General features: G+C 42.8%; 1 protein-coding gene across 1 annotated transcript in view; it reads left to right on the top strand.

The window, feature by feature from the left end:
• Nucleotides 1-19,750, top strand: part of LOC126247724 (uncharacterized) — a 114,078-nt gene that overhangs the window by 30,781 nt on the left and 63,547 nt on the right. Inside the window, exon 3 of the mRNA XM_049948509.1 lies at nt 4,653-4,872. Coding sequence (XP_049804466.1) covers nt 4,653-4,872 — 220 coding nt within the window. The remainder of the gene's footprint in view (nt 1-4,652; nt 4,873-19,750) is intronic.

The raw sequence follows: 19,750 nt of genomic DNA, 5'->3' as shown, positions 1-19,750 counted from the left end.
AGAATGGGTAATTGCCTACTCGTTCTTCATTTTGCAGACCTACAATTTTCATTTATATTAGTAATAAGTAATATATTTGCAAAAAAATCGTTATTCATCAAAGAAACTGTAGACTAAATGGAATAATTCATATAATATTATTCACTATTTATGAAAAACTCACTCTTAGACTCAAATTTCTCTTCATTATTTGTGCTAGGGAAGTATTATCCTATGGAATTAATGTTGTCTATCTGAAAAAAACTAGATCTGAATTTTGTTTCTTTTATTTTATTTTTGGTTCAAATTTTAACGGCTTTATTTTTGTTTGGACGTGTTTTTAGAATTGCATTTTAGTTCTCATTTTCTAAACGTTATAATTATCATATGCACCTTTTTGTAAGCAAGCATTTTGTTTTCATTAAATGTATGTTGTTAATTTGAAATTATCAGCTGATTATATACTGGAACAATACATTCCAGCAATTTCAGATATACAAGCGAAACAAATGAGTAATTTTAGACATTTAGTTATAAAATATACATTTCATGTTGATATTTTATAATCATTAGAAAATTGAATAATAATCCAGGATCACTGGCCATAATATTTTATATGTGAAATATATTTCAGTAACATCAGTTAATACATTAGTATTAGAGGCATATGGCTGATTTCTTATTGCATTCCGAAAAATGTGCTCTATATCTGGAAGCTCAATCAAATTTACTTAGTTTCATTGATCGTCTGTATGTGTCGTCAGTTCAGTTTTCGTAAGTTATAGTTCCATTGAGTTTTCATTAAATTATTTCGGATGAATATGTAACTTATGATTACAACCAGGGAAGACTTCCTACCACTTAAAATGACATTAGATGTTAACAAATTCCTCTTTATCGGAAAAGCTTTTCTTTCTGTAGTGAGCTGGCATTTTATGTCGTCTCTATTTCAATCATCATCAGTTATTTTGTCGTCATTAGTTGTTTGCACTCATTTATTTTGCACTCATCTGTTATTTTGGTGCATAAATAATAAAAAGTCGTCAGGTATTTTTTATTCCTATTTTACTTATCGAATTCCCTGCGCATAGCCTGATTTAATTCGACTATAGGTCATCACCTTTGTTTCTCGTTTGTAAATATCCATGTTGTGACCTCTTTTCGTGACACTAGCAATCCTGTACGCCAGCACTTCGAGACCCTGTCACATATCTGATATAGTTACAATATCACTGGAAAATGATGCTCTAAGCCCCCCCCCCCCTATTCAAACCCCGACTTTTGCTGTTGCACATGGATTAAAAAGAAACGCGAAGTGACTGTAATCGACCCTGCAAGTGGAGCAGAAAAGAGTTTGGCACCTGCAATAATTTCATTTGATAAATAAGTTAAATAAAGGAAAGTTTCATTAACGTAGTGAGAAATGATAGGGTTGCTCTACCGATTAACAGAATGAAAGTTCTGTCCAAAATAACAATATGATTTGTTATAACTCAAAATAATAAACAAAAACACATGAAACATTTATGATACATCACATTGGCTCAAATTGGATACTCAAATAAATGCTGTGATGGTGAATTGTCCCTAAACTAGATTGTGACATTTATGACGAAGTGGTATGTGGAGCCAATTCCTTGCAACTCAAGTCTTAAGAGAGACACACAGCCAACCCAACATTAATTGCTGCTACAGTAGTGAGAATTCAGACAATGAACACCCAAGACAGAACAAAGTTAGAAAAAGACGAACAGGCGCGCTCTGCTTAGCTCTGGTTATCACCTAGGAAAATCCCTATCTGCCGGTGCTGCGGACATACATTACCAAACTGTCTTCTTAACTGCAAGAACACGATCTGGCGTACCAGAGGCGATGGCTGGTTATTCGACGTCCCGTCGTGGTGATGATAATGTCGCGAGTATAGCCCGAAACTAATTATCCTGGTCTGGTTGTTCCAGACTAAAGACTTCCTAGCAATACAAATGCGCCTCTGAGGGAGACAAAGAAGGCTCGCCACACAATCACTGATGGTACTGTGATTGATTTTAACAAGAGGACTCACACTGTAACTCCGATACAGTCAACTTTAGCCAAAACTGCTCAAGACAGACAACATAGGCCGCTTGTACGCAGAACGCTCAATTGCCAACTGTACTCGGAAAGTTACGTTGAAGTCGAAACTTCAGCAACTTCGTCAAACAGTTACAATTAAATAAAAGTATATTAGTCAGCCAACGGAAGGCAGGCTGTCCAGAGCAGCGAGAGCTCAGTCTTGTAACCTACTCCGACCGAAAGGCGAGAGCCGACTCCTCAAGAGCACCCGTACAGGCCGAACACAGAACATTCCTGCCCCCACGACAGTGGCCGTGGTGAAACGTTCCAATCAGCAACTCGAAAACCGGCGGAAAATTCCACTCTATTGCCGGAGCACTACCATTCCACCAATGGAGATTCTTGGCGCCAATTTCTGCGCTGATTTTGCTACTTCATGGAGCTATGCCCTGAGCAAGCCAATCACAGTTACGACTTTGCGGAAAGCGCGGGAATTTTCCAGCCACAACTGCCTGGGTACACAAGTCACTCCCACGCCTCGCTGGTAGCCCGCCAGAAAGTGTTTTCGCTAAGTTTCTGCGAAGTAACGGAACCTCTAGCCCAGCCGCTACTTCAGGCCCCTGCGGGCGTGTCTTTTGACAATGTCGGCGTCTGGAAAGCATTCACTTGACTCCCTCACATCCATCGGCTTAACCCTTTCAAGATCAGCAGCGCCCGCCTGTCACAGGACCACCCAGGTGACAGACGCTGCGTGGGAAGTCCGCGTGTGAAGGAATAGTGACTTTTCACCGTATGCAATTGGAGAGGAAAATCGTAAGATAGAATTATGAGAGGGGGCTCATGCCACCTCTCAAATGTCATAATTTTCATTTCTTCTCGCTAAACTTTAATAGTCCTTCCAAATTTCTCCTTGATTCCTTCATTACATGCTCAACGTACAGACTGAATAATATCGGAGTTAGGCAGCAACCCTATCTGATTCCCCGTCTTCCCCTCAGAACCACTGCTTTCCTTTCATGTCTTTCGACTCTAACAACTCCAGTCTGATTTCTGAAAGTTGTAATTAACCTTAGGCTCCCTGTACTTTATCAAGGCTAACTTTAGAATTCTAAAGACTTAAGAGAAGGTAGATTTCAATAAATATGTACTCCCCAGTCCGACGAATATGTTCCGATATTGGATTAATAAAAAAGTAGAAAAAGTTTAGAGCGAGGTTTCAATGCTTCAGGTGTTCTACATAGTCTCCCGACACTTGATTATAACACACAATCAACTATGTAAAACTGTCAGAAAAGTTCTTCTTTGGGATTTTGCCCAACTCACTTGGCACAGTCACGCCTTCTTCGGTCGTGGAGAAACATTAGAGACACATTCTGCACTTTTTCGTTTCGTGGTAGGTTCGAATTAATCCGGTGTGCCGGCCAGCCTGGATGTGGTTTTTAGGCGGTTTTCCACATCCCTCTAGGTGAATAAGGGGCTGGTTCCCACATTCCGCCTCAGTTACATGACTCACAGACGTTTGACACGAATCCTCACTTTTCCATGATTTACACTAGATGCAGACAGATGGGGTAATGTGATTCCATCCCGGCGGGTAAGGGGTGGCGGCAGGAAGGTCATCTGGCCACCACTTCCAATTAACATGCCAAATCCGATTTAACCACGCCAACCCCGCGCAGAATGCGGGACAAAGGCGCAAGCGATACATAGGTGGTAGGTTCGAATTAATATCACCAAGTCTCGTCATCCATCACATTTTTCTTTTTTTCTTCCAGAAAGGAGCTGTCACCGTTTTTCATTTCAGCCAAATCTCGACTTGTCCTTGTTTTTATTCGGTGGCAAGGTGTACGTGAAAAACTAGGCACAATTTTTTTTTGCTTCAAAACATCACAGAGAACGGCATGAACACTTGAATTAGACCAGTTCATTGCTCCGTTGCAGTCTGTGACACAAAGACGTTGACGCACTACTGCCACTGGTTCACAAATTAACAGTCTCCTTACAACTGGTCGACTGTATATCAGCTGTCTACAGTTTTAAGTGCAACCTGCCACCAAAGTTACTGCGCTGACGTCGCTTGCACCACAGGAATAAGATGAGACTTGGAACTTTTCTGAAGGATGGCGTATTTGTTTACTTATATGGCGTATTTGTTTACTTATATGGACATGGTGTCTGTTTTTTCGGACATGTCCGAAAGAACAAACACCATGTCCATATAAGTATATAGTTCTGGCAATACCGGTCATGACCTTCTTCTGTGCGGATGCACACATATTCCCCAAACTCTTACAGGATTTGGTAGGAATGTCTTCCACGAGTAATGAGTGTGTTGGGCTGGGACACTACAAATGTAGTGTGTGGACATACAAGGTGAAAATGTGGGTTTCGCAGGAGGCGTGTGCGAGATAGTCCCTGCAGTCGCACTATCCTCTGTACCCTCGCTGGCTCAGATGGATAGAGCGTCTGACATTTTCACCTGTCCCCATTGATATACATCAACGCCCGTCAGCAGCTGAAGGTATTTGTTGGCGATTAACCAGCATTTGCTAATAATTGTAATTTCCCCATTTCTGGCACTGACAGTTAGTTTACAAGAGGGATTTCCCACGCTTGTGCAGCTGCCGTGGAGCCGGCGGCGGCGCCGCTGGGGGCCGTCCCGGAGGCGGAGTCGGCGGCGGGGTCGGGGTCGGGGGCGGCGCCGCTGGAGCCGCTGGGCCCCGCGTGGCAGGCGCTGCACGCCGTGGCGCTGGTGTCGCTGGCGCTGGCCGGCTCGGCCGCCAACGTGCTCGTGCTCGCCGTCTTCTACCGGCGGCCCGCGCTGCGCTCGCCCTCCAACAGGTAGGTGGCGCCTGCCCCGCTGCGCTGCGCGTACACAACTCTGCTACAGACCGCCATCATTCACCGCCAAGGGCTCCTAACAAAATCTCTCAATTGAAGAACCCGTTTCGTTCCCCGGACTATCGTCAGGTTCATAAAAGAATTTGCAACATCACAGACTCTGTCATAAAACCAATGCTCTCAGATAATAAAAGCCATTAATTTGTTGTCACATCCATACATACACTACTGGTCACTTAAAAACTGCTACACCACGAATATGACGTGGTATAGAAGCAAAATTTAAACGACAGGAACAAGATGCTGTGATATGCAAATGATTTGCTTTTCAGAGGATTCACACAAGGTTGGCGCAGGTGGCAACACCTACAACGTGCTGACATTAGGAAAGTTTCCAACCGATTTCTCATACACAAACAGCAGTTGACCGGCGTTGCCTGGTGAATCGTTGTTGTGATGCCTCGTGTAAGGAGGAGAAATGCGTACCATCACGTTTCCGACTTTGATAAAGGTCGGATTGTAGCCAATCGCGATTGCGGTTAATTGTATCGCGACATTGCTGCTCGCGTTGGCCGAGATCCAATGACTGTTAGCAGAATATGGAATCGGTGGATTCAGGAGGGTAATACGGAACGCCGTGCTGGATCCCAACGGCCTCGTATCACTAGTAGTCGAGATGACAGGCATCTTATCCGCATGATTGTAATGAATCGTGCAGCCGCGTCTCGATCCCTGAGTCAACATATGGGGACGTTTGCAAGACAACAACCATCTGCAGTAACAGTTCGACGACGTTTACAGCAGCATGGACTATCAGGTAGGAGACCATGGCTGCGGTTACCCCTGACATTGCATCACAGACAGCAGCGCCTGCGGTGGTGTAATCAACGACGAACCTGGGTGCACTAATGGCAAAACGTCATTTTTTTCGGATGAATCCAGGTTCTGTTCACAGCATCACGATGGTCGCATCCGTGTTTGGCGACATCGGGGTGAACGCACATCGTAAGCGTGAATTCGTCATCGCCGTACTGACACATAACCCGTGGTGATGGTATGGGGTGCCATTGGTTACACGTCTCGGTCACCTCTTGTTCGCATTGATGGCACTTTGAGCAGTGGACGTTACATTTCAGATGTGTTACGGCCCGTGGCTCTACCCTTCATTCGATCCCTGCGAAACCCTACATTTCAGCAGGTTAATGCACGACCGCATGATGCAGGTCCTGTGCGGGCCTTTCTGGATACAAAAAATATACGACTGCTGCCCTGGCCAACACATTCTCCAGATCTCTCACCAATTGAAAACGTCTGGTCAATGGTGGCCGAGCAACTGGCTCGTTACAATACGCCAGTCACTACTCTTGATGAACTGTGGTATCGTGTTGAAGCTGCATGGCCAGCTGTACCTATACACGCCATCCAAGCTCTGTTTTACTCAATGCCCAGGAGTATCAAGGCCGTTATTACGGCTCAAATGGTACAAAGGCTCTGAGCACTATGGGACTCAACTGCTGAGGTCGTTAGTCCCCTAGAACTTAGAATTAGTTAAACCTAACTAACCTAAGGACATCACAAACATCCATGCCCGAGGCAGGATTCGAACCTGCGACCGTAGCGGTCTTGCGGTTCCAGACTGCAGCGCCTTTAACCGCACGGCCACTTCGGCCGGCGTTATTACGGCCAGAGTTGTTTGTTCTGGTACTGATTTCTCAGGATCGATGCACCGAAATTGCGTGAAAATGTAATCACATCTCAGTTCTAGTATAATATATTTGTCCAATGAATACCCGTTTATCATCTGCATTTCTTCTTGGTGTAGCAATTTTAATGGCCAGTAGTGTATATTACCTGCTGTCTGGAAAGAATTGCTGTGGAGGTAAGAACGACCTACCTATCGAAGGGGCGGAGGTGGTGGTGAAAAAGCAGTGTGGCCCGCGACGTGCGAATACATATGCTCTGTTCGATCAGTATTTAGGGCTTAATTTCAAACGTTTATGAAATTTTTTTCTCGCTAGGAAACCCCACGAAATGTTGAAAGGAAAATAGCTCATCGCTTACATTTCCGCATTTCATGCATTAAAACTGCTGCATGAGGTATGACGTTTTAATTTCTTACTTCTTTATTACTAACTGTATTTGCGACAGACAGTATTCACTTGTACTGCTGAATATACCAGCAAAATTATAACTTCGTACGATACAAAGTTTTGCAGATGTGACGCCATAAACAATGAGATGCGTGAAAAACTGCCGCATCGTGCAAAACGTTTAAATTTATTACTTCGTTGCCACTAACTCCACTCGCAACATAATTCGAGAAAGTATACACACATGGCGCTAAATGCACCTACCAAGTTATATCATTGCACGACACATAGGTAACGTGATACGACGTCATAAACACCGTGTTTCGTGAAAATGAGACTGCTGGATGAAATTGGTCAGATGTACAGGTAAATACGTAAAAATACGTGTGAAGTATGTTAAATACACTACTGGCCATTAAAATTGCTATGCCAAGAAGAAATGCAGATAATAAACGGGTATTAATTGGACAAATATATTATACTAGAACTGACATGCGATTACATTTTCACCCAATTTGGGTGCATCGATCCTGAGAAATCAGTACCCAGAAATCATAGCTTGGATGGTGTGTCCAGATACAGCTGCCCATGCAGCTTCAACACGATACCACAGTTCATCAAGAGGAGTGACTGGCGTATTGTGACGAGCCAGTTGCTGGGGCATGCAGTCGTGCATTATCCTGCTGAAATGTAGGGTTTCGCAGGGATCGAATGAAGGGTAGAGCCACGGGTCGTAACACATCTGAAATGTAACGTCCACTATTCAAAGTGACGTCAATGCGAACAAGAGGCGACCGAGACATGTAACCAATGGCACTCCATACCATCACGCCGAGTGATACGCCAGTATGGCGATGACGAATACACGCTTCCAATGTGCGTTCACCGCGATGTTGCCAATCACGGATGCGACCATCATGATGCCGTAAACAGAACCTGGATTCATCCGAAAAAATGACGTTCTGCCATTCGTGCACCAAGGTTCGCCGTTGAGTACACAATCGCAGGTAATCCTGTCTGTGATGCAGCGTCAAGGGTAACCGCAGTCATGGTCTTCTACCTGATAGTCCATGCTGCTGTAAACGTCGTCGAACTGTTCGTGCAGATGGTTGTTGTCTTGAAAACATCCCCATCTGTTGACTCAGGGATAGAGAGGTGGCTGCACGACCCCTTACAGCCATGTGGATAAGATGCCTGTCATCTCGACTGCTAGTGGTTCGAGGCCTTTGGGATCCAGCACAGCGTTCCGTATTACACTCCTGAACCCACCGATTCCATGTTCTGCTAACAGTTATTGGATCTCGACCAACGCGAGCAGCAATGTGGCGATACGATAAACCGCAATCGCGATTGGCTACAATCCGACCATTATCAAAGTCGGAAAATTGATGTTACGCATTTCTCCATCTTACACGAGGCATCACAACAACGTTTCACCAGGCAAGGCCGGTCAACTGCTGTTTGTGTATGAGATATCGGTTGGAAACTTTCCTCATGTCAGCACGTTGTAGGTGTCGCCAGCGGCGCCAACCTTATGTGAATGCTTTGAAAAGCTAATCATTTGCATATCACTGCATCTTGTTCCTGTCGATTAAATTTCGCGTCTGTAGCACATCATCTTCGTGGTGTAGCAGCGTTAATCACCAGTAGTGTATATATGACTTGTCCTACGCGGACAAAGCTAATGGTACACAGCTCCTCCTAAAGATCTGGATCGATTTCTGCCAAATCTGGTACACACGTTATTTGCTACCTGGAAAGAAATACTGGTTGGGGGGGGGGGGGGGTAAGAACCAGGAGTAGCAACCAGTAACTGAATAGGAGCAGATGGACAGAAGGAGGGGAGAGGAGAAGGTGGACAGACAAAGGAAAGAGGAGGAGAGATGAACAGAGATGGGGCTGAGGAAGAGATGGGCAGAGAACGAGGCAGGAGGGGATGGTCAGGCAGAGGGGCAGGAGTAAGTGGCAGAGAGAGGGGAAGGAGCAAATGGGCAAGTAGTGGGGTGGAGGAGATGGAACGAGAGTGGGGGCAGATGGACAGAGAGTGGAGGAAGTGGAAAATGGGCTAACAGATTAGAATAAATAGACATCCGGGGGGTGCCGGGTACTCAGCAAGTAGTTATATAAATTACGTCGTCAGTCACAAAATGGGCCACCGCCTTCTGAAAATCTATTCGGTTGGCTGTGCTGATTGAGCTTGTGTACCGCTAGCTTTAGATGTAGACCATATACGCCGTATAGTCACACGTGGCTTCTGTGGGAACACTCGCTTGTGCGGGGAACCGAGGAAATCGCTTGAAAGTATGACAGTCGCACAGTAATTCATATTATGAACCGTTCGCCAGGAATGTGAATTCTCCGATTAAACATGTAACTACACACAATAAAGGTTATTACATCAACATTATTAATGAATTTATAAAAGTAGGAGCACAGCATTACAAACGTCAGAACGTGAGATATTTTGCTGGTTTTAGCATGTTACATACAAATTTTATTGTTATGCGACCATCTCTTCCGAACTGTCTCTTGTTGTTGTTGTGGTCTTCAGTCCTGAGACTGGTTTGATGCAGCTCTCCATGCTACTCTATCCTGTGCAAGCTTCTTCATCTCCCAGTACCTACTGCAACCTACATCCTTCTGAATCTGCTTAGTGTATTCATCTCTTGGTCTCCCCCTACGATTTTTACCCTCCACGCTGCCCTCCAATACTAAATTGGTGATCCCTTGATGCCTCAGAACATGTCCTACCAACCGATTCCTTCTTCTGGTCAAGTTGTGCCACAAACTCCTCTTCTCCCCAATCCTATTCAGTACCTCCTCATTAGTTATGTGATCTACCCATCTAATCTTCAGCATTCTTCTGTAGCACCACTGTCTCTTAACTTCCATAAAACCCATCAGAAACATTAGAAACAAATACAAATAATTTGATCTCCAACGATAATGAAATGTGAAGTAGTACCAGTGATTGCCATTACTCAACTACTTAGATTACGATTTCCTATGTTAAACTGTATGCAAATCTAAAGGAGAAGCCACTGTGAAATTAGGTTGGACTCGTTGTGGATGAGGGGACACACTGCCCTATTTTCAGAATCGCCGTTCATTCCCACATGACCGGAAACACCAGGAAGGTTATAATGTCGGCCTGGGCTGTGTTGTGTGGGACCCAAGACAGATGGAAAGCAGCCCTGGAGCCGATAGTCTGAAGTCAAACTAAGCAGATTACATCTTCAGGATGTGGCGGATAACTGATTCTGTTTCTCACGAGCCGTGTGGCAATGGGAATAAGTTGGACACATTTCGGAGCACCAAGACTCACAAATTTTTTATCTAGTTAACAACCTGACGCGCGAACAGGTGAGGCCAGCATCTTGTGACATCTTATTGTTCAGCAATCACAAGTGTTAGTATTCAGCCAATCAGAATTATATGAAGATGGTAATTGTTCTTTCAGACATGTCCGAAAGATCAGACACCATTAGTAATCTTGAAGCTCTCTAAGAATGAAATTACAATGAAGTCCAGACCATTAGCAGCTTATAGGCGTTGATAAATATCAACGGGGACAGTTGAAAATGTGTGCACCGACCGGGACTCGAACACGGGATCTCCTGCTAATATGGCAGACGCTCTATCCGACTGAGCCACCAAAGACACAGAGGATAGTGTGACTGAAGGGACTTATATCTGGCACTCTCCCCGTGACATCCACATTTCCATCTTACTGTCCACACACTACATTTTTAGTGCCCCTGCCCACTACACTCATTATTCGCGGCGGGCAGTCTGCCGATTCCCGTCTGAGTTTGAGCAATGTGAGAGCATCCGCACTGAAGAAGATACCATCTTCATATAGATAAGGCTTACCGGCCAATGATCTTCTTCAGTGCGGATGCACTCACATTGCTCAAACTCTGACGGGAATCGGTAGATTGACTGCCGCGAGTAATGGGTATAGTGGGCAGGGGCACTACAAATGTAATGTGTGGACAGTAAGATGGAAATATGGGTGTCACATGGAGCGTGCCAGAGATAAGTTCTTGCAGTGCCTGTGAGCAGCTAATGGTCTGGATTTGATTGTAATTTCAGTCAGAATTATGGCTCGCCAAAAAATGAGAGCACTGTTTTTCTTGTCGGAAACGCTTCGCAGGTAGTTACGTCACAGGTTGGTGTTCTCAGGCAGTTATCTTGATGGGCAGACATCTTCTCATGCAAACCACATTTCTAGACAAAGGTCAAGCCTGTCTGTGACGAGAGGCTTCCATTCGGCTGAGTTGAGCATAAATGCAGACTGTGAAGCGAACTGTAGGGAAAAGCGCTTTTAATTCTAGCAACAGGTGCATGAGCATATCATTCCGTAGTATTTTTCTATAGTCATGTACTAATATTTGGCAACGACGATCTGTGCGACTGCTTTTCCAGACATTTGAGTCACGTTTCACACCCCCTATCCAAGTTTTCCAAGGCACGAGTTTACTAATTTCAACGATTGCTCAGTTTATTTATTGTGGTCTACGTTCATTGAGTTCACTGTTTAATATAGTAATCAGATTAATTCCTTTATCATTGATTTGATGAGTGATGATTTACGTGGGCCGGATATTATAGGACCAAATTAACCTATTTAATTGAAGACGAGCGGTCTCAGGCGCTGCAGTTATGGTCTGTGTGGCTGGTACCGGCGGAGTTTCGAGTCCTCCCTCGGGAATGATTGTGTGTGTTTGTCTTTAGGACAATATAGGTTAAGTAGCGTGTAAGCTTAGGGACTGATGACCTTAGCAGTTAAGTCCCATAAGATTTCACACACATTTGAACATTTTTTGACCTAAAGATTCCAGTTAAAGTACTCCACCCACACGATAGACTAGGTATAAAACTCATTGTAAATTTACACTGTCCACAAAATTCTCACACCTGCAAGAGAAACAAAAGTCTGTGTTACGTTTTCCGGGCATAAAAGATTTCCAACACTGTTACCAATTACCAACGCGGCATACCACTCAAATTTCTTCAGCCAACCAATCTTAAATGAGAAATGGATGACACCAATTTCCGACTAGACGTGATCTTCATCACGTCTGCTTTGGAAGTGAGAGAGAATCGTGGGTTGATGGCCGGTTCCGCTTGGCAGACACTTCTTAAGAAGAGCAAATTAATCGTAGAGCGTCCATTCTTAAGCCTGTCTACTTTGTTGCTATTTTTTAATGTTCTTTATATTAAATTCTGTTTTTCTTGTGTCAATCTTGTGACTTGTCTCCATCTTAAGCTACTATTTCTCGCTTCTAAAAGTTAGGTACAACACCAATAATTCGAACTAAGTCTTTTTTTATGATTTTTGATGCAATATTTGGCGCTCTTGGCACGTTATCATCTGGGACTAGGACTATTATTTGTCATAGTTTCTTTCGGAAGCACCCTATACCAACGTTTTGGCCTTCTGGATAATCATTTCCGATAATCTACAGTGTTTTTAATCTTCCAGTGGCTCTGTTGGCCGCTCGCGGCTGTCGCCCTGCAAAACAGTGGAAACTCATGGTACAGAATCATAGGGCGTTTTCACTTGTATTAACAGCTGGACGGAAGGATTCTATCGTTTCAGTCGTCAGCTGCCCCATGGAAGCCGTATAAGCGTTCACCATATAAATGAATCGAATTTTTAAAAAAAGTCGTTAGCATATTACTTGATTGAGCATCTCCCAGCGCCTAGATCTTCTATCACAAGACAGTTTACGCGTTTACTACAAAACAGACTGGATCGTCATCTAACTGCTTACTAACAAAACTGCCTAGTTAACTAATTTCGTGACCCACACCTCCAAGACCATGCAATGCTTACCGGTCTCCGTATCAGCCTCTGCCACTAGCGTCGTTCTGATGCTGTACATAGGGCCATCGGGTCAGCATGTCTCTGTCCCAGTCGTTGTCAGCTCTCTGAACAATGAAGCCGCTCCTTCTCTTTCTCGTGGCGTTTCAAATGGCCGACGTCTGTACACACACCTCCTGTCCTCCAACAAAGGGAAATTCCCTGTTTACATGAACAATCTACTCCGTTTCCTCCCCATGACAGCTTTTTATTTATATTTTTTAACATCATAAAATTTTATTTCTTCCCATTAACCAAGAATTGATGCTTGTGGTGGCCTGTGTGCCTCGACGATACCCACAACTGACGAAAGGAGAAAATATAAAAATGCAGAAAATGAAGCAGGTGAAAGGAAATATGGACGTCTGAAAACGAGAGTGACTGAAAGTGTAAAATGGATAAAAAGAAATGGTTAGAGAACAAATACAAGCACGTGGATGATAGACAGACATATAGATGATACCTGTAGGCAAATTAAAAAGAAATTTGGAGGAAAAGGAAACAGCTGTGTGAACATAAAGAACACAGGTATCAAGCCAACACTAAGCAAAGAAGGGCAAGGCGAAAGGTGGATGGAATAAGTTGGAGGTCTGTGCAAGGGATTTCACTTGAAGACTATGTTATGGAAAGGGAAGAGGAAGTAGCTGAAGATGAAGTGAGAGAAATGATACAGCGAAAGGAATTTGACATAGCACTGAGAGACGTAAAACGAAACTATCTCTGGAGCAGATAACATCGCCACAGAGTTACTAAGGTAACTGGGAGAGCCAGCCGTTACAAAACTATTCCACTTGGTGTGCAAGATATACGAGGCTGCAATATAAGCTCAGATGTCAAGAAGAGTGTAATAATTCCAAATCCAAAGCTAGCAGAATACTAGTTTCCAGAAATTAAGCTTGAGATCGATGACTTCCCTTACAACTGATTTCAATATAAACATTTAATATGGCTAGAAACAAATGGATGGGAACCATTGTACAGGAGAGTACTGGAAGATAAAAAATAATTAAACTGATACGGAATACAGGAAATAGTACAGTATCGAAGAATAAAGGTCTCTACATAGGCCAGGGAAAGTTTGATCTGATATTAACATGTAGTAACCCAAGGGTACGCTACACAGAAGCGGTTAGTGTTTTTATTACGTTCAAATTGTCAAAGATTGGCCGTTGGCGATAGCACTATTATTTTTGCTGAAGAAAAAATAAGTTTGCAACCATCCGCTATAGATTTGGAGTAGAGACCCAACAAGGTAAAAAAGTGGTAGTGAGTGCCTCAGCTATCGTGTCTTGTGGATTTCCTTTCCTAGAAAAATTTTGTGGGAAACATGTTGATTTGATTCATTATTTTACGACCAGAAAACATATTCTAATAGAAATGTATCGCAGTTCACGTGAAATATTATCGTTCATCAAGATGAAAACAAAATTTTCTATATAAAAAGCTATTTTTGATAATGGGTAGCCGGCATTGTAAGTTTGCTTGCCAAACTAAAGTCGTGCGATAAGTAATAGTTAATTAGTAAATATCATCGATAGTCTAAAAGTAGTGCCTTTATTGAGCACAGGTGTACATTTCCAAAAGCTACTTCTTTTTAAAGGCCAAATGTTGTTATTGAGGGAACTTCACTGCTACAACAATTCGATATAGACATATCTGTGAATAATTTACTGCTTTCCCGTGTATGGCTATGACCGAGCGAGGTGGCGCACTGGTAGCACACTGGACTCGCATTCGGGAGGACGACGGTTCAATCCCACGTCCTGCCATCCTGATTTAGGTTTTCCGTGATTTCCCTAAATCGCTTCAGGCAAATGCTGGGATGGTTCGTTTGAAAGGGCACGGCCGACTTCCTTCCCCATCCTCCCCTAATCCGATTAGACCGATGACCTCGCTGTTTGGTCTCTTCCCCAAACAATCCAATCCAATCCAATCCCTTGTATGGCATCTTAATATGGTTTTTAAGTTTTTCCCCGATTTGTTAACATACACATTGTGGAGGTAGGGAGTTTTGTTTCACTGCATACAGAAATGTCTTTCAGTATTTTACTGCAGTCATCTGTTTGTGCTGGTACTGCTTGATTATTTTATTCATAGCTGTTATTTTTCAGCAACTAATGTGTATATTTCAGAGTAAAATTCGCACGTCAGTAGCAGAGATATATTTTTTATTTCGCTTTAACGGTTTCAACAAATTACTTTGTCATCTTCAGCAGCCTACAAAATTAGCACTGGCATAAATTATTAGACTTTGGCGAAATTTTTATGTAAAGTATAAGAATCTTACTTAGAACTGGTTCATCAGGTGTCAATTTACTGTAAATTATCTGTCAGTCTGTGTTTACAGTAATCACATACAAGATGTACAGTTTCGGACATGTCATGGCATTATGCTTCTGTGAAGAAGATACTAACATCTGCATAACCAATACTAAGTAAGTTTCTGGAAAACAGTTCTTTTACTTTACATAAATGTGTGACCAAGGTCTAATAATTTATAATACCGCTAATTTTGTAGATTTCGGAAGTTGACAAATTAATTTCTTGAAACCGTTCAAGCGAAATAAAAATATCTGTGCAAATGATGATGGAATTTTATTTTGAAATAGCGTGCATTATATATCGCCGTTAACAAGGGGAAGCGTAGTAAAATTTTGTATCATAGTCTTTCATAACTTTAGCATGACTGAAGACTGCTCTTCCCTACTGTCACATCCCGCACTCCTCTACTAAAATCGCTGCTACGTTTAAACGGCATACTACCATTGCTCCAGTACTGCGGCAGCAGTTTCTGAAGGACAGACGGGCACCAACTAGCGCTCTAACTCACCGCAGGCATGATCGATCGGGCTGGCGTCACGACTCTGCTCCGCCGATTGGAATTCATTCTCTCTCATATTTCACGCTACTGCTTTATGACCTTAACTTTGATCAACACAGAAGTTTTCACACTCGGATTGAAAATGGACAGTACTATCCATTGGCAGTGGAGAGCTTTCGCCGACTGCATTCTATAGTTGTCCATTCGGTTTTACAGTTCATTGAGTGAGTCACAAAAAAGAGGCCTCCTCAGATAAATTTCATTTATGTATGTTACATTCATCGGGTGTTCTCCAGCTTCTAATGCAACCACCCGTTTTGATATTCCGATGATTTCAAATATAATGTAATGCGTACATTTAATTTTTGTAACTGAGGCTGCGACAAACTTGTTCGGCCTACAGTGAACCATTCACATTATATTTCGAGCTGTTTCTCTAATAGGAAAAAGAGTAACACGAAATTGTAGCTTAGTAGGCTTTTATGTGGACTAGACAACCATGATTTTATGCATCGGAAAATACCAATATTATGGCTGTTGATTAGTGGGTCGGTCCTATGGCTGAATGGTCAGCGTGACGGATAATCAGTCCTTTGGGCCCGGGTTCGATTCCCGGCTGGGTCGGGGAATTTTCTCCGCCCAGGGACTGGGTGTTGTGCTTTCCTCATCTTCATCTTCATCGACTGCAGGTCGTCGAAGTGGCGTCAAATTGAAAGGCCAGCACCCGGCGAACGCTCTGCCCGACGGGGGCCCCTAGCCATTCGATAAAATAAAAAATAAAAAGTGGGGCAGTAGTTGTGTTCGTCCCGCCACCACTATATCTGGACTATGGAAGGCACGTCGTACTCTTCCGTTTAGTGACTACTGATCCCCCTCGATAGTACTACCAACACAATTTGGCAAACAGTTCATTAACAAAAGTAACATAGTTTCATCATAGCACTACTTGAAATCTATGTCACTGAAAATAACTGCAGAATTAATGGCTTCATTTGGTACGTTTAATTGAACACATCCGTACAAAGTTGCGTACTCTTACGCTAGGTGAGTAATTATACTGCAACGTATATGTGCACATGAAACTATTTACATGTGAATTAGTTACACGTAACTTTACATAAAACTTAAATCGTAATGTTTCCTGGCACGTGCGCGCCCATGTGGCCGATACAACATGGAAGGTGATTCATCACTCCACATCCATTACAACGAATACGTCTTTAAACGCGTTTCTCACCACGGCAGCCAGCAGCAACCACAGGATTCCTCTGTAAACGAAGTTCCTAGAGACGGCGTCCTTGCGTAAATTATTCTCAATAATTTTGCCTAGAGAAGCTACCTACCATAAAAATTCGAGCTTTCAGATATAACTTCTATTGTCTCCAACAGAAATGCAACTATCCTTGGTTTGCAGGCAGTAACTTGCCCATCCAATGCTACAGCAAACACCTTTATTGTCCTTACTGATTGTCAAGACAAAGTCCAAGGGCGTATTTTCTGACGGAGTTGTCGGTTTTATTTATTCGTATCTGAAAGAATTCACGATCCATATCTACAGATCTGTGGTCGGAATCCGGGCGTTACGATTCCCTATCGGTTCCATTACATTACGCCAGTCATTGCTAAACGTATTATGACCTACGGAAGTGATGAACAGTTTGGTGAATTGCCATGGTTTCATTATAATCATGCATCTTACAGGTATAATCATCTCTTACTGTTCATACATATCGAACGCTATAGTTGTCAGGCATTTCAACCTTTAAGAATCTTTCTTGGAAACAATTACTGCAGAGCTGAGTAGTGTATGAGATCGCGAGATTTGCGGACATTAAAGGAAAGAACAATTCTTGGTTGATCTCTATTTCAAGGATAGTTTGAAAAGGATTATTTGTAGTTACATCGCTTCGCCTCAGTGGAGTTGGTACTTTGGTGGAGGAACAGCATACAATGTTTTCCACCTAATGCGAATATATCAAAAAATTTTAAACGCATCACGATGTGGAAACAAAGCTTTCGGCAAATGGCCAATATGTTGCCATCCTGTTAGCTCTCACCACGTTCCTATCTACAGAAATACACCAGGTGTCTCTCCTAAAAGTTTTCGTGTTCTTTGTCTCCGTGCCTTCCGACGACATTCTCAATTTTGTTTTTATGATCTGATGATTTTGTAGTGTCCAAATTAACATTAGTCAAGGAATGCTGTATGCGAAATCTACCAGAAACAGTAGTTTAGATATAACAACAGATACTGTTATGATCCCTGGAATCCCCGAGTATCAAACCTGTCGAACAAATGTGGACCATCAGTGAGTAATCTAAACTAGGCACACTGCCTAACAAGAAAGCAGATATTGTCTTGTAACGGAATGACGACTTACTAACGCATCGAAACCAATCATAATACTATTTGTGTGACCTGAAGCTGAAAAATAGGATGAAACAATTTCAGTGAGCCAGAAAATACAGTCATCCACCTTATAATAGCTTGATGCCTGAGTTCGTAGAGTTTTGATTTTGCATGTTGGTATTCTGGTTTCTATGGGTTTATTTATCGATTGTCATTTTATTTTGCCTGTAGCTGACTGTTGCTATTTAAGTTTAAATATTGTCATTTTGTCGTTTGGAGATAGTGAGTGGAGCTGTGGACGCTAGAAAATGGAGTGCCAAGTGCAGAAATCGGAACATTTCCGACATATTCTTCCGTTTGAGTTCAGTAGAGGCGTGACAGCAGTGAAGGCCTCCAATAATATTTGCGCCATGTATGGGGAAAATGCCAGTGGACAAATCGCAACAAGAAAATGATTTTCACATTTTATGGATCGTTTTGACATTAGTGACTCTCCACATTCTAGAGGAACTTCCAGGTCATTTAAACGCATCAATTCACAACTATTCACGTCATTGTCCTTGAGAACTAGCAAAAGTGATGAACTGTGATCATTCCATCACCATACTACATTATCATGCAACGGGAAGGTTCAAAAATCGATTGTATGGTACCGCATGCTCTAAGGCAAAATCACAAAAATCAGCAGGTGCCAATACGTAAATATCTGCTTGCTAATCATCAAGTTACTTGAGAATAGCATCAATCATTCATATCCTTTATCGTTACTGTTGAAGCGAAATGGTGTCCTTATGCTAACATATGGAAAAGAAAGGAATGGCTGGGCCTACACAAAGCAACAGCCGGCCGGTGTGGCCGAGCGATTCTAGGCGCTACAGTCTGGAGCCGCGCGACCGCTACGGTCGCAGGTTCGAATCCTGCCTCGGGCATGGATGTGTGTGATGTCCTTAGGTTAGTTAGGTTTAAGTAGTTCTAAGTTCTAGGGGACTTATGACCTCAGAAGTTAAGTCCCATAGTGCTCAGAGCCATTTGAACCATTTTAAACAAAGCAACAACTCCCCGTAAAAAATTGGTTTCCGATGTGTAACCATCACTGCCGACATTTATTGTCAACAACTGAGACGTCTTGCAGATGCTATCCAAGAAGAACAACCAGGAGAACTGCGTGATGTTAATCCTCAATAACGTCCGCGCCGCATTCTACTGACAAAAAACGCTGTACAGTAGTTGAGTTGGGAAGTCATTCACCTGATCTTGCACGCTCGGATTTTCACCTTTATCGCTCTCTATAGAACATTCTTCAAGGAACTTCTTTCCAGTATAAAAATGGGCCCTGAACATGGCTCAACGAATTCTTCGCCTCAAAATCATTTGATGGCCACAGTCATGAAGTCTTACCTCAGCGTTGGCAGATTGTTGTAAATAGTGGAGAAGAATGTGTCACTGATGACTTAAATTTCTGTTATGTGTATCTGATGTATTCATTAAACGTATGGAAAAACCTTGCGAACTTACACAGCAACCCAATACGTCGAGGTCACTGCACGAGATTGATGTCACAGTCACGTAGAAAATACTTGTAGATTGGATACAATGACGTATTGCAACTGTTTTCGGTATCGAATGTGGCGCAACATTTTATAAGCTTCATTGGGCATACATTCTGTCTCATAGATGAAAATCAGTTGTGACTGAACGAATACATTGTCCACTATGTCTAAATGAAAATAATGTTATCCAAGATCCCT

The sequence above is a fragment of the Schistocerca nitens genome, chromosome 1 (assembly GCF_023898315.1).
Source record: "Schistocerca nitens isolate TAMUIC-IGC-003100 chromosome 1, iqSchNite1.1, whole genome shotgun sequence".
In the NCBI taxonomy this organism is placed as follows: Eukaryota; Metazoa; Arthropoda; class Insecta; order Orthoptera; family Acrididae; genus Schistocerca; species Schistocerca nitens.
Note: the sequence above shows the minus strand (reverse complement) of the source record. Positions and strands in the feature narration are given on the sequence as shown.